General features: G+C 40.0%; 1 protein-coding gene across 1 annotated transcript in view; it reads left to right on the forward strand.

The window, feature by feature from the left end:
- Positions 1-1,266: 1,266 nt before the first annotated feature.
- The window catches only part of LOC140486230 (uncharacterized), a 97,828-nt gene continuing 84,402 nt past the window's right edge, over positions 1,267-14,692 (forward strand). Inside the window, exons 1-3 of the mRNA XM_072585087.1 lie at positions 1,267-1,501; positions 10,006-10,105; positions 10,219-10,754. Coding sequence (XP_072441188.1) covers positions 1,380-1,501; positions 10,006-10,105; positions 10,219-10,754 — 758 coding nt within the window. The 5' untranslated portion in view covers positions 1,267-1,379. The remainder of the gene's footprint in view (positions 1,502-10,005; positions 10,106-10,218; positions 10,755-14,692) is intronic.

Below are 14,692 nucleotides of genomic sequence, written 5' to 3' on the forward strand. Positions count from 1 at the left end.
GACTTCTCCTAAGAGAATTTCCACTCCTTTATCCAACAGTGTTTCTCTCTCTTTCTGCTCTATCTCCACCTATCGTTTACTCTCCCTCCCACCCTTCTCCCAAACCTCTGTATAAAACCATCTTTTTTCTCGTTACCATCACTTCTGAAGAAGGGTCACTGGACCCGAAAGGTTAACTCTGATTTGTGTCCACAGATGCTGCCAGACTTGCTGAGATTTTACACCAGTTTCTGTTTTTGTTTCAGATTTCCATCGTGTTCTTTCATTTTTAGACTTCGCCAAAAGGCTCAGGAAAACGGGGAATTTGTCAGGGCAGCAACACCAATATAGCCTCAGAGATAACACTTTCTGTTGCGGATTTGTACCACAATCTTTGGCAGAACCAGTATTACCGGCGAAATTGCCAATGTTACTGGTGGCAGGACCAAATGCTATAGTACGCTACTGCATAGTCATAGAGATGTACAGCATGGAAACAGACCCTTCGGTCCAACCTGTCCATGCCGACCAGATATCCCAACCCAATCTAGTCCCACCTGCCAGCCCGGCCCATATCCCTCCAAACCCTTCCTATTCATATACCCATCCAAATGCCTCTTAAATGTTGCATTTGTACCAGCATCCACCACATCCTCTGGCAGCTCATTCCATTCACGTATCACCCTCTGTGTGAAAAAGTTGCCCCTTAGGTCTCTCTTATATCTTTCCCCTCTCACCCTAAACCTATGCCCTCTAGTTCTGGACTCCCCGGCTCAGGGAAAAGACTTTGCCTATTTATCCTATCCGTGCCCCTCATAATTTTGTAAACCTCTATAAATCATCCCTCAGCCTCCGACGCTCCAGGGAAAACAGCCCCAGCCTGTTCAGCCTCTCCCTGTAGCTCAAATCCTCCAACCCTGGCAACATCCTTGTAAATCTTTTCTGAACCCTTTCAAGTTTCACAACATCTTTCCGATAGGAAGGAGACCAGAATCGCACTGCAATGTTACTAGTTTTTCCCCTCCAAAGGGAGACACTCATTTCTGATACCACTGCCACATTTCTACTGCAGAACGAGAGATTACATTCCAGGGTTTAAAGTCAAATATAAATTAGCAAAAATAGAAGAATAAAGATGCTACATTAGCAGTATGTTCAACACATTAGAATATAGAACTATTAATATTCTTCCCTTGAAGTGGGTATACACATGTTTGAAAACGCAATTAGGATAGAGAAACTCCTCCTACACGGTTTTTGACTATTAATAATATGGTGTATTTCCAGCCCAGCCTTACAAGTTTGACCAGTTTCACCTCGCGTTTTCTTGCCCAGCCTCGGTGTAATATCCAAGTTCACTGGCCGAGATTTCAGCCGCTCCCTTCGTCCTTAAGGGAGAAATGAGCGCGTTTAAACTATCCAATATCTGGCAGGAGGACATCGCAATAAACTTGTCCAAACTATTTTCTTCGAACAAGTCTGTGGAGGATAACCCAACGAAAACTACTTCCGAAACAGTAAGGTAAATCGAAGAGCCGTCTGTCACTTGCTTTAGTCAAGCAATGTCATTGGACATGGAAAACAACACGAACCAGTGTACGAGAATAGATTTGAGTTTTGGTCTGACAGCAAGTGCGAGATCTTTGCTTCCTTGTTACCACAGAAAGAGTAGTAGAACTAAACTACAGGGTATGTGTACTTGGGAGATCAATACGAACGAAGAGCAAAAGGAAACTAGAGCAGCTTATGAATAGAGGGCTACGGAGATAGGCAAGACAGATAAAAGGGACGATCTGTGTTGAAGAGGGGACAAAGACAGTATGTGAGGATTACAAGAACGAGAAAGTAAATGAGAGGCACCAATCTGTGAGGAGGAACGGTCAGGAGTGTGAGAGAGTCAAATCTGTGCAGAGGACACCTAAGATCTTACACAGTTTGAAGATACTCTCAGATATTATCACTCCCTATAATTAAAGAATAAATATTGCCAATGGTGAGCGAACATAAATCCTTCTGATAAATGTTTTGGAAAATGGCAATAAGTTGAGAGCCTGAGTAAGTGGAGTACTGCACCAGTACAACGTAAGCTGTTTTCACAAAATCTTAATGGTTTGAGAGAGTGGTTCATTTGAGGAATAAACTTCCAGAGGAAGTGGTGGATGTAGGTACATTTAATAACGTTGAAAAGATATTTGGGATCAATGCATGAATAAGAAAATTTTAATCCCTTTCTTGTCTTGAAGAGGGGTGGCACAGTGGTTCGCACTGCTGCCGCACAGTGCCAGGAATCTGGGTTTGAATCCAGCTTTGGGCAATTGTCTGTGTGGAATTTGTACATTCTCCCCGTGCTAATTTGCCCATAGTGTTCAGGGATATGTAGGTTAGATTAATTAGTTGGGGGAAATTGTTGAGTAGTATGTGTCTGGGTGGGTTACTCTTCGACCGGATGGTCGGTGGGGACTTGCCGGGCCGAAGGGCCTGTTTCCACACCGTAGCAATTCTAATTCAAAATGTTTGGAGGGATACGGGCCAATTGAAGGCAAGTGGGACTGGTTGGACTAAAGGGTCTGTTTCTGTCTTGTGTGACTATGATTGCCAATATTGAATCCAGAGAGTAATAAAATCATTAAACATAAGGAAAATTTCTGAGAATGGATTTTGTGTTCGGGTGATAAATAGTTTAGTTTCCTGAGAGATATTTACTACTCAAATCACACCTGGTTGAGTCAAGTAAGTATTTATCTGGTATCAAATGTTTAAATTAAGTATTCTATTAAACATCTTTGCTAGATATGTTTTACACATAAAACTATGTTAAATATGGGTAAAACATCCATCGGCACTTATAAACAGAAAACAGATGTAGATACTTTGACAGAAATGACGCAGGATTGTTATTATTGCTTTGAACTACTATTAAAATATTATCTTGCTTGGTCATTTTAAGCCCTACTCCATGTGTAACCATGGTAAAGAAACATTGTCATAGATTTCACGGTGACAATATCAGTCACTTATGATAAAAATAGTGGTCTTGAAATTAAATTACACAGCACTGTACTTCAGGCATGGAATGGATGCTAAAATGTTCAAATTGATCATAAATGATTTGGGATTATTGAAAAAGAAATGCAAATCAGTCTTTGCATTAAAATGAATTGTGCAGTACGTCACACAAGAATCTTTTTAAAATATTCTTCCAAGGAGTGTGGGCATTGCTGGCTAGGCCAGCATTTGTTGCCCCATTGCAGTCAATGGAGATAGGTACAGTCACATGCTGTAGGAAAGGAGTTTCATGATTTTGACCCAGAGACAGTGGAGTGACAGTGATATAATTAGTTCAAGTAGGTGTGTGACTAAGAGGAGAACTTGCAGGTGATACTGTTCCCATATTCCCACTGATTTTGTTCTGCTAGATGATCAATGTAATGCATTTGGAAAAATGAACTGTTGCCAGTGTGCATTGGTGGTGGTTGGAATGAATGTTTAAGAGTGTGCTATTCAAATTGGATGCTTTGTCGTGGTTGGTGTTGAACCTCTTGAGTATTGTTGGAGCTGCATTCTCTAACTGCAGGTGCAGAGTACCCTGAAAATTCCTGATACATGACTTGTAGATGGTGGACATGATCTGAGGAGTCATGTGTAATTATGTGACTAATCCAGTTGAGTTTCTGGTTAATGGTAACACTGGGATGTTGATAGTGGGATATTCAGCAATAGTAATACCATTGACTATCAAGGGATAATTGTTATCTTCTCTAATGACCATTGACTGATATTTGTAAGGCACAAATGTCACTTGTCACTTATCAGCCCAAACCCAAATGTTATCCAGGTCTTTCTGCCTTGGACATGGACAGCTTCTGTGTATGAAGAGTTGAGAATGATGCCAATCATTCGGTCATCATCATTGAATTTAATGACCTTATGATGGAAGGAGCTGAACAAGACTGTGCTTCAGACACAACCCTGAGGAACTCTACACAGATGCCTTAATTGCTGAGATGACTGACTCCAACAGGTACAACCATGTTCCTGTGAGCTAGCAGTGATTCCAACCAATGAAGAGATGTTCCTGGATTCCCACTGAATTAAAATGGCTGAAAACCAACCTGTATGGTGCTTGGAACCTCAGGACAAAGCCAAGATTGATTGTTCTCTCAGCACTTACGGATGAAGATTGTTTCAAATGATTTAGCCTTGTCTTTTGTGCTTGGATTCCCCATTATTGAGAACGAACATATTTGTGGAGTTTCCACTTCTAATTCAGTAATTAATTGTCCACCATTATTCACAAATGGATGAGGCAGGACTGCAGAGCTGAGAACTCATCCAGGATTGTGGAACCTCTTAGCTTTTAAATCATGTACTATTTATACTGTTTGTCATGCAGGTGGTCCTGTGTTGTAATTTTCAGGTTGATACTTTATTTTTAAGTGTGCCTGATGCTACTTCATGCATGGCCTTTGGCAGCATCATTGGTTCAGGTTTGATCATCCAGTTTGATAGTCATGCTGGAGTGGCAATATGCCAGGCTGCAAGGTTACAGATCGTGGTTAGATCTAATTCTCCTGATGCTGATGGTCTACAACATTTAATGAATACCTAGACTTGAGTTACTAGATCTGATTAAAGTCTATCCCATTTAGCATGGTGTTAGGGCCACACAACACAGTGGAGGTTATCCTCAATATGAAGACAGGACTTCATTTCCACAAGGACTGTGCAGTGGCCATTCTTACAATTCTGTTGTAGACAGATACATCTTGGTCTTCTTAACATCCTCATCATCTGTTGCAGACGCAGTGTAGCAGCTATGTCATTTAGAACTCAGCCAGCTTGGTCAATAATGTTTCCATCAAGAAATTCTTGATGATGGACCTTGAACACCCTCAGCACCAGAGTACATTTGTACCCTGGACCCCTCAATGCATTTTCTACGTGGTGTTCAACATGGGGAACTACTGATGCATCAGCCGAGGGAAAGGGGGGTGGGGGGTGGGGGGGGGGGGGGGAGGTGTGTGTGGTATGGGAGGGCAGTAAATGAATTCAGCAAAAGTTTCTTTGGCACTTTTGACCTGATGACATGGGACTTCATGGAGTTGAAGTCAATCTTGACTGCTCTGAGGCCAACTCCATCCTGACTGTATACCACTGTGCCACAATCTCTAGTGTGTCTGTCCTATTGATGAAATATGTCAGACCCAGGAATAGCAATAATGACATTTTTTTCATGAGATATGGACATCATTGACCAGCACCTATTGCCTAACATTAATTGCTCTCTGGTCGATTGCGATGATTCGTCTTCTTGCACATGCGATGTTGTTAGGAAGGGAGTTTTGGGGTTTTGACCCAGTGACGGTGAAGGACAGTGATATAGTTGTAAGTGAGGATGAGCCATGGAAGGGAACTTGTAAGTAATGGTGTTCCCATACATTTACTGCCCTTATCTTTCTAGGTAGCAGAGTTTGTGGATTCGAAAAATGTTGTTGAAAAAAACCTTTGAGTTACTGCAATGCATCTCATAGATTATAAACAATTCCACGATGATGCATCGTTCGTGGAAGAAATAAATAATGAGGGTGGGTGGATTGGGTAACAATGAATCAAGCTGTTTTGTCCTGAATATGGTCAAACCTCTTGAAGGTCATTCCAGCTGCACCCATCCAGACAAATGAAGAGCATTCCATCACACTCATCACGTGAACTGTGTGGATGGTGGACAGACTTTGAAAAGACAGGTGATGAGTGATGGCTGGCAGAGTTCAAGGTCTATCACTAGGAATTCCTTGGTAGAACCTCTACTGACTGAGCTAAATGAATCCTATGTCAAATAGCTGCTGTGAAATTCCTAGCCTCTGACATATTCAGAGGGAATTCAGTGATTGTAACATTATTGAAAGTAAGCATGGTTAGATTGTCTCTTGACAGATATGAAAATTGCTTGTCATTTGTGTGGCATGAATGTTACTTGTCATATTCCACTGAAGCCTAGATACTGTTCAGGTCATGCTGCATTTGGACGTACACTGCTTCAGTATCTGAGGAGTCACAAATGGTGTTGAACATTGTGCAATTGTCAGTATCATCCTATGGCTGATGTTATGAAGGTTGAAGAAGCAGCTGAAGATAGTTGGTCCCAGTACTCTACCCTGAGGAACTCCAGCAGTGATATCCTAAACTGAAATGACTGACCTCCAAAAACCACGACTATCTCCCTATGTGCAGAGAATTTGCCACCTGATTCTCATTCATTCTAGTTTTGCTAGGGCTCATTGATGCCAGATTTGGTCAAATATGGTCTTGATGTCAAAGGCTGTCACTCTTATCTCACCTCTGGAGTTCAGCTTTAGGTTTGAACCAAGACTGTGGTAAAGTCAGGACCTGAGTGGCCCTGAAGGAGCACAAGACTCTGCAGAATTTAAGCAAGTGCAGCTTGATATGATTGGCGATGACCCCCTCCATCACTTAACTGATGATCGAGAGTAGACTGATAGGGCAGTGCTAGATTTATTCCCTTATTTGTCCTACTGATGTGCTGGGCTCCTCCATTACTGAGAATGCAAATGTCATGAGCTTTCTCTGAGTCAGTTGTTAATTGTCCATTAATATTCTCATCTGTGTGCGGCAGGACTGCAGATATTGGCTCTGGTTCATTAGTTGCGAGATAGCTTAGTTCCGTTTATAGCTTGATGCTTTTGCTCTATGTCATGCAAGCAATCCTGTGTTGTTGCTTCATCAGACTGACACTTTACTTTTAGGTGCTGCTCCCAGCATGACCTCTTCATTCACCCAGAGTTGACCTCCTGCTTTGGTGGTAATGGTAGAGTGCAGTATATGTCCAGCCATGATGCTGCAAATTGTGTTGGTCTGTGACTCTGCTGCTGTTATGGCCCACAAAATCTTATTGATGTCCAGTCTTGAACTATTAGAATTGCTCTGGGTCTATCTCATTTAACATCGTGATAGCCACACAACATGATGGGGTGGCATCTTCAATGTGAAAATGGGAATTTGTCTCCACATGGAATGTGCAATGATCACTCTTTTACCCATACTGTCATGGACAAATAAATCTATGGCAGGCAGATTGGTAAGGATGAGGTCAAGTATGTTTTTCCTTCTTGTCAATTCCCACACCACTAGCCACAGACCCAGTCTAGCTATGACCTTTAGCAGTTGGCCATCTGTATCAGTAATTGTACAGCTGAGTCACACTTGACAATAGACATTGAAATCCCCCATCAAGAGAACAGTCTGCTCCCTTGCCACCCTTAGTACTTCCTCCATGTGGTGTTCAAATGGAGGAATACTTGCTCATCAATAGAGGACAGACATGGTATCTGGTAGCACAGGAGATTTTGTTGCCTATGTTTGACTTGGTGCCATGAGGCTTCATGGGTTCAGCATGAAGACTCCAAGGACAATTCCATCCTCACTGTAAATCATTGTGCCACTACTCCTGCTGTGTCAGTTCTGCTGTTGGGAGAGGATATAACCAGTGATGGTGATGGTATTGTCTGGGTTGTTGTCTGTCATATATAATTCCATGGTCATAACAACATCAGGATTTTGCAGACACCTTTCCCCATTTTGACACTGGGTCCCAGGTGTTAGTAAGGAAGACTTTGCAGGGCCAGGTTTGCCATTGTCTTTCCTAGTGCCTACTTCGATACCAGATGGTTCTTCTGTTTTCATTCCTTTATTGAGACTTCTCCGTGGTTTCACAGAACTGAGTGACTTATTAGTAAAGAGTTACCAGCATTTATTGCACATCCCTAATTACTGAGAGGTCAATTAAAGTCAACCAAATTGCTGTGGTCTGGAGTCCAATGTTGGCCAGACCAGGTAAGGATAGCAGATTTCCTACTTTATGAGGTATCAATGAATCAGAGGTTTTTACGACACACAACTATGATTTCATGGTCATCATTCAGCTCTTAATTCCCAATTCCTTTAAAATTCAAATTGGTGATGGAATTCAAATCCTGGTCCCCAGGGCATTATGTGGGTACTTGAATTCTTAGTCCAGTGATGATACCAATATGCTATCTGATTAACTTTTAGGTTAGATTTACATATCAGGAATCAGAAACTATTTATGAGAACTTATTAATTGTTTGCTTGGAAAACTTATAACAAAAGTAGTGAAATTTCACATATCAATCATCAGCTAGCAATTAAATAGTTGGCAGTCCATCATTGGTCACAAAAATTGCTTGACTGTTTTGTAATTTGACCCTTTAACGTTGTGTTAATAGGCCCTGTGTAGGGTCTTTCTCCTGGAGTTGATTACAGAATTCACAAAAGATCACTGTGAAAGGAAATGAGCTGTATGAAAAAATACCTTTTCAATTAGTTTTTAGGTGTAGTTTTTATTAATGGGACTGTGTTTACACACAGAAACTCCAGGATGACATTATTAAAAGGGCTTGTCCTGGATTATTCTAATTTACATTGGTTATGTTTTGATTAAATTATGTTTCTTGTTCTGTTAATAAGTTATTTGAATTTCCACACGTGATTACCCAAATATCCACTGCAACATTTGCAGAAGACTGATGTAAACACAATTGTTAACAACTTAAACAGCCATTTAAACCAGGGAATCAACCACATAATATCGGAGACTAGAAGAACCACAAAAAAGTTCTATCTGATTATGCTAATTAATTTCATGAGGTTGTTTCTCTCCCCTACAGAAATAAGAACTTGTTATTACATGTGCAGACTCAGTCTAGCAAGGCTACATTCTTGTGGTCATTCATTTCAATGGGAGAACACAGTGAATGCCTTGTTGAATCATCTAGAAGTGTCATAATACCGCACTATAGTTGTGACACACCATGAACACTCCCTGTTTAATTCTCAGGTTTTGACACTGGGAGGGAAGAATCCCTTGGTTAATAATTTGTAGCAGTATCATGAAAATGAATATAATCACTTGGAATTTAATTACAAATCACAAGCCAAGAGAAGTTTCAAAGTAATAGTTAGAATTTCTCATCAGGTCTCTCAATCTTCCATAGTGGCTTTAAGGGAAACCCAAGGAAAGATCAAAGTAGCCACTTACACAATTTCTCTTGAAGTTGTAAAAGATACTATATAAATGCAAGCTTTTATTTCCTTTTTAACTTCATGGTTTCTTCCAGCTTTCTGCCAAAGTTACAACAAGGTGTTATATAACACACATTAAAATTCTATCCTTTAACCTTTGTGCCTGTGCCACTGGAACATGATAATTCGATTATTTTTACAAAAGCTCTGACTGATGTCTTCCTCCACCATGGGCACTCCTTAGTATATTACAGTACGATTTCTTAGCAGTGTTTTCGATATAGGCCTCGTTCTTTAATTCTCATGTAAGTCAAAACCTGCAACTTTGAAAAGGTATCCATAATGTTGGGTTTTAAAAATGCTGGAACTAACTCTGTGTCTTATGAAAATAAATATTATAGCTACCAATGGTTGGTATCTGGTTATGGCAGCTCATTTGATACCTCACCATGTTTTAAAGATCGAAAGTGTACCGTGCCATAAAATCACAAGAAATTTCCAGTACACAATGAGACCATTTGGTCCATCTTGCCTGTGCTTGATCTTGGCAACTGCAATCCATAGCTACATAACTAACCTACCAGGGACTGGTTCCTGAAATAAAGTTGGACAGGGAATCAGTAAGAGAGCACAAAGCCAGGACTGGGGTGGAAGGTGTACTAAACTACTCATTTTAAGGAACTGATTGGCACTCTCATACACTTCCTGCCCAATAAGGATTACATAGATATATGATGTTTCAAAATATTACTCTAGAATAGGGGTTAAAAAACAGAAAGGTAAAGGTAGGTGGAAGTGTGTAACTGACTCCTTTTCATGCACTGATTATTTTGCCACACTGGCAAGAATCCATTTAAAACTATTTTACTTCACATCTTTTATCAGTGATTTTCTTTATCTTTTAAATTGTTTTGGCTGCTACAATTTTTGCTGCTGTATTTGTCTTTTTTTCTATTTTTGTTCTAGTCTTAAGGACAAGCAAACTGCAGTGACCCCAAAAGATGGAAAAATAAATGAACAGGCTTTCTCTGGGTCTGCAAATAAGTTGGTTACAGACCTGACAAAGGTAATATCCATTCTGATTTCTGGAATGTGTTTTCAAATTACTGTTTAAGTGAATAAAAAATAAATTTAAAGCTTAAAGCTGCAATGATCTATTCTTTTCTTGTGTTGGTAAAGGTTTTTCAGGGTTCTGTGGACAAAGAGACATCTTCAGCACAGGAGGAACCAACAGATAGTGAAGCCATTGGATTATTTCCAACCATTGGTTTGAACCAACCTGAGGAAGGGCTTCGACAGAAATTGGGAAGTTTTTTTAGTCGTACCTCAAAATCCAAACCAAAACAATCATTAACTCCACCTCAAAGTGAGAGTGTCACCAGCCTAGATTTGAACACTGAATATCGCAATGGAACTCCAGTCCCAAAGCAGAATGATGCTGCAGAAAAGGAGCCTCTTCGTAAGCATATTGCAGCAGGCCTTGGCAGCAATGCTGGGGAGAATGGCAACAGAACATTGATGGTAACCTGTCTTGAGACTCCTTCCACAGAGCAGATATTTGACCAATCAGGATTAGTTGAGCAGAATAAATCTGAGGTTGCGAATCATAAAGGAATCAAAATTAATTCAACCACTTCAGCACAATACATGGGAAGTGGCCAATCAGAAGAAAAATGTAACGGTTCTGCTCAAACCACAGATCCTACAGCCCCTCAGTAAGTTATTTTGAAATTATTACAACTTGTTATAGAGTATTTAAGGAAATGTTTCAAATAGATTTAATCACCTGTCTTAGAGTCATAGAGTTACAGAGATGTGCAGCATGGAAACAGACCCTTCGGTTCAACTCATCTATGCCGACCAGATATCTTTAATTAATCTAGTTCCATTTGCCAGCACTTGGCACGTATTCCTCTAAACCCTTCCTATTCATAAACCAATCCAGATGTCTTTTAAATGTTGTGGTTGTCCCAACCTCCACCACTTCCCCTGGCAGCTCATTCAATACATGCACCACTCTCTACATGAAAAAAATTGCCCCTTAAGTCCCTTTTAAATCTTTCCTATCTCACCTTAAACCTCAGCCCTCTAGTTATGGACGCCCCTATCCCAGGGATAAGATCTTGTCTATTTACCCTATCCATGCCCCTCATGATCTTATAAACCTCCATAAGGTAACCCCTCAGCCTCCAACATTCCCAGGAAAGCAGCCCCAGACTATTCAACCTCTCCCTATAGCTCAAACCCTCCAAACCTGGCAACATCCTCTTAATGAAAAATAGTGATTGGATAAGCCATTATTTTAAGGACCCATTTCCCTATTAGTTTTCTGCTCTGGTGCCTGCACTTTTCTTTATTGGTTAGGACAGCAGGGTGTTTAAACTTGTCAATGCTGTTAACATAGTTTCCTGAAGAATGTTGAAGGAGTTATGATCGGGTGGCATTGGAAACAACTATTTCCAGTTGGTTTCCTTTCTTTCACTGCAGAAATTCAATGATAATCTGTAGATTAATTCATTTGGCTTTTAATTATTGTATTTTTTCCAAAAAAAAGCTAAGTAAATTTTTTTCCCTTGCTGTTATCATACTTTCTCTTGTTCTAATGATTCTAATTTTTCTCTCCTTATTCCGTGCAGTCACATTGAATTTACATTGAATTCAATATTTTACCTTAAGTCCTGTTTCAAGGCTCACTGCTTATTGATGATTCTTCAATGTAATTAGTAAAAGAGATGAACAGTTCTTTGCCCAGGTTATACAAGTTCCTGATGCCCTGTATATGGCCTGCTGAAAATAAGCTGCCATGAAAATTCCCATAGAAAATTTATGAGAAGTCACTGCTCCCAGTGATATCAAAACTAATATACAGTACAACCTTGCTTCTCCGAACATTGATTATCCGAATTTCAGATTATCCAAACAAGATCTCAAGGTCCGAATGCTTAGGTAAACTGTGTTACCTGAATTACCTGAACATTCGATTATCTGAACATTCGATTATCCAAACAAAATACTTCCCACCCGTGTCATTCAATAATCAAGGTTGTCCTGTAATGGTGATGATAATCCCATTAATCTTTTGATGATTTTATACATCCATTCAGTTCTATAATATTATGCTCAAGGGGTCTGAGAATTGTTATTGAGTCATACAGTCATACAGCATGGAAACAGACCCTTTGGACAAACTCGTCCATGCCAAACCAAGTTTCCCAAACTAAACTAGTCCCACTTGCCTATATCTCTCTGAACCTTTTCTATTCATGTATCTGTCAAAATGGCTTTTAAATGTAACCGTATCTACATCTTCTACTTCCTCTGGTAGTTCATTCCACATACAATCCACTCTCTGTGTGAAAAAGTTGCCTCTCTGGTCCCTTTTAAATCTTTCTCCTCTCACCTTATAAATATCCCTTCTAGTTTAGAACTCCACTACCCTAGGGGAAAAAAAACCTTTGCTATTCATGTTATATAAGCCCATCACTGCATATTAGTTTTGATATCACTGGGAGCAGTGACTTCTCATAAATTTTCTATGGGAATTTTCATGGCAGCTTATTTTCAGCAGGCCATATACAGGGCATCAGGAACTTGTATAACCTGGGCAAAGAACTGTTAATCTCTTTTACTAATTACATTGAAGAATCATCAATAAGCAGTGAGCCTTGAAACAGGACTTAAGGTAAAATATTGAATTCAATGTAAATTCAATGTGACTGCACGGAATAAGGAGAGAAAAATTAGAATAATTAGAACAAGAGCAAGTATGATAAAAGCAAGGGAAACCTCTATAAGGTCACCCCTCGACTTCCGACACTTCGATGAAAAATGTCCCTGCTATCCAGCCTCTCCTTATAACTCACACCTCCAGTCCCTGTAATATCATTGTTACTCTTTTCTGCATGCTCCCCAATGTAATAATATCCTTTTCATTGCAGGGCGACAAGAACTGTACACAGTATTCCAAAAGTGACCTCACCAATATCCTGTACAACCACAACATGACATCCCAACTCATGTACTCAATAATCTGAGCAATGAAGACAAGCATGCTAAATGCTGCTTTAACCACCCCTGTCCATCTGTGACTCCATTTTCAACGAACTATGTCATTACTGAAACCATCTTGATATTCCACGTTTATGAATTGAGTTAAATTTTACCAGTTGCTCTGGTGGGCTGTTAGCTCAGGGAATTAAGCTGGACTTCTGGATAACTGACCTCATGACTTTATTACTTGCTCTGCAACTTTAATAACCTCTGCCAAACCTAGCCACTTTTTCTTTTCCCAAAAATTTCCACACTACTGTTTAGTTTAAAGCTCTATCCATAGCCCTAATTATGTGATTCACCAAGAATTTGGTCCCAGCATGATTCAGGTGGAGCCCATCCCTTCAGAACAGCTCCCTCCTTCCCCAGTACTGATGTCAATGTCCCATGAATTCAAACCCATTTTTTTCCCTCACTAACCTTTCAGCCACATGTTTGCCTCTTTAATCTCATTGACCCTGTGCCAATTTGCTTATGGCTGAGCAAATAATCCAAAGGTCAATACCTTTTGGTTATGGTTTTTAATTTAGCCCTTAGCTGCTCGTACTCCCTCAGCAGAACCTCTTTCCTCATTCTACCTATGTTATTGGTATCAACATGGACCATAACAACTGGATCTTTCCCCACCCACTCCAAATTCCTTTGCAATCTAGATGAGATATCCTGAACCTAGACATCAGGCAGGCAACACATCCTAAAGGAGTCTCAATCCTGGCCACAGAGAAAAGTGTCTATTCCCTTGGTTATATTATCTCCATTTACAATTACTTATCTCTTTTGCCCCCTTGTCTGGAAAGACTTCCCGTACCATGGTGCTAAGGTCTTTGCTCATCCTCCTGATATGTTCTTAAAATTGAATTTATTTTCATGTTTACTGCAGCAACTTTGTGTTCTGAAATCACAGGAACTACTTTCGGAAACACAAATGTTTTAAGAAATGATTAACACGTTAAAGAACCTGCCAGGCGGAATTCCATTCATGTCTCTTGAATCATTTTTGTTTATTTGGTGATTGTTAACTTGGAAAATCAACTAAAGGCAACAGCAACTTGCATTTGTTTAGTATCTTTTAATGCAGAAAAAAAACTCCACAGACGTAAAATAAGACATAAACAGATGCTGTGTCCAAAAAAAGAGGTATTAGAAAGCTAACAAAAATCATCATCAAAGAGGTACGTTTTATTTATTCATTCATGAGATGAGGGCATCACGGCTAGGCCAGCATTTATTGCCCATCCCTAATTGCCCAAAGGGCAGTTAAGAGTTAACCATATTGCTGTGGATTTAAGTCACGTAGGTGGGGCCAAGTATGGCAGTTTCCTTCCCCAAAGTACGGTAGTGAACCAGATGTGTTTTGTGATAATCGACAATGGATTCATGGTCATCTAATTACACTTTTAATGGTGCAGGCAGATTATTGAGAAGAGGAAAGGAATTTCAAAGTTTTGGGCTTTGATGACTGAAGCTGGCATGCAGGGGTAATGGGGATGCATAAGGTGACAGCCTTACAAGAAAGCACAGTTGTCAGGGAATTTTAGGACTGAAATAGATTCAGCAATAATGAAGGCCAAAGCCATTCAGAGTTTTAAAAATGATAATTTTA

This window comes from Chiloscyllium punctatum, chromosome 15 (genome assembly GCF_047496795.1).
Source record: "Chiloscyllium punctatum isolate Juve2018m chromosome 15, sChiPun1.3, whole genome shotgun sequence".
NCBI classification, from domain to species: domain Eukaryota; kingdom Metazoa; phylum Chordata; class Chondrichthyes; order Orectolobiformes; family Hemiscylliidae; genus Chiloscyllium; species Chiloscyllium punctatum.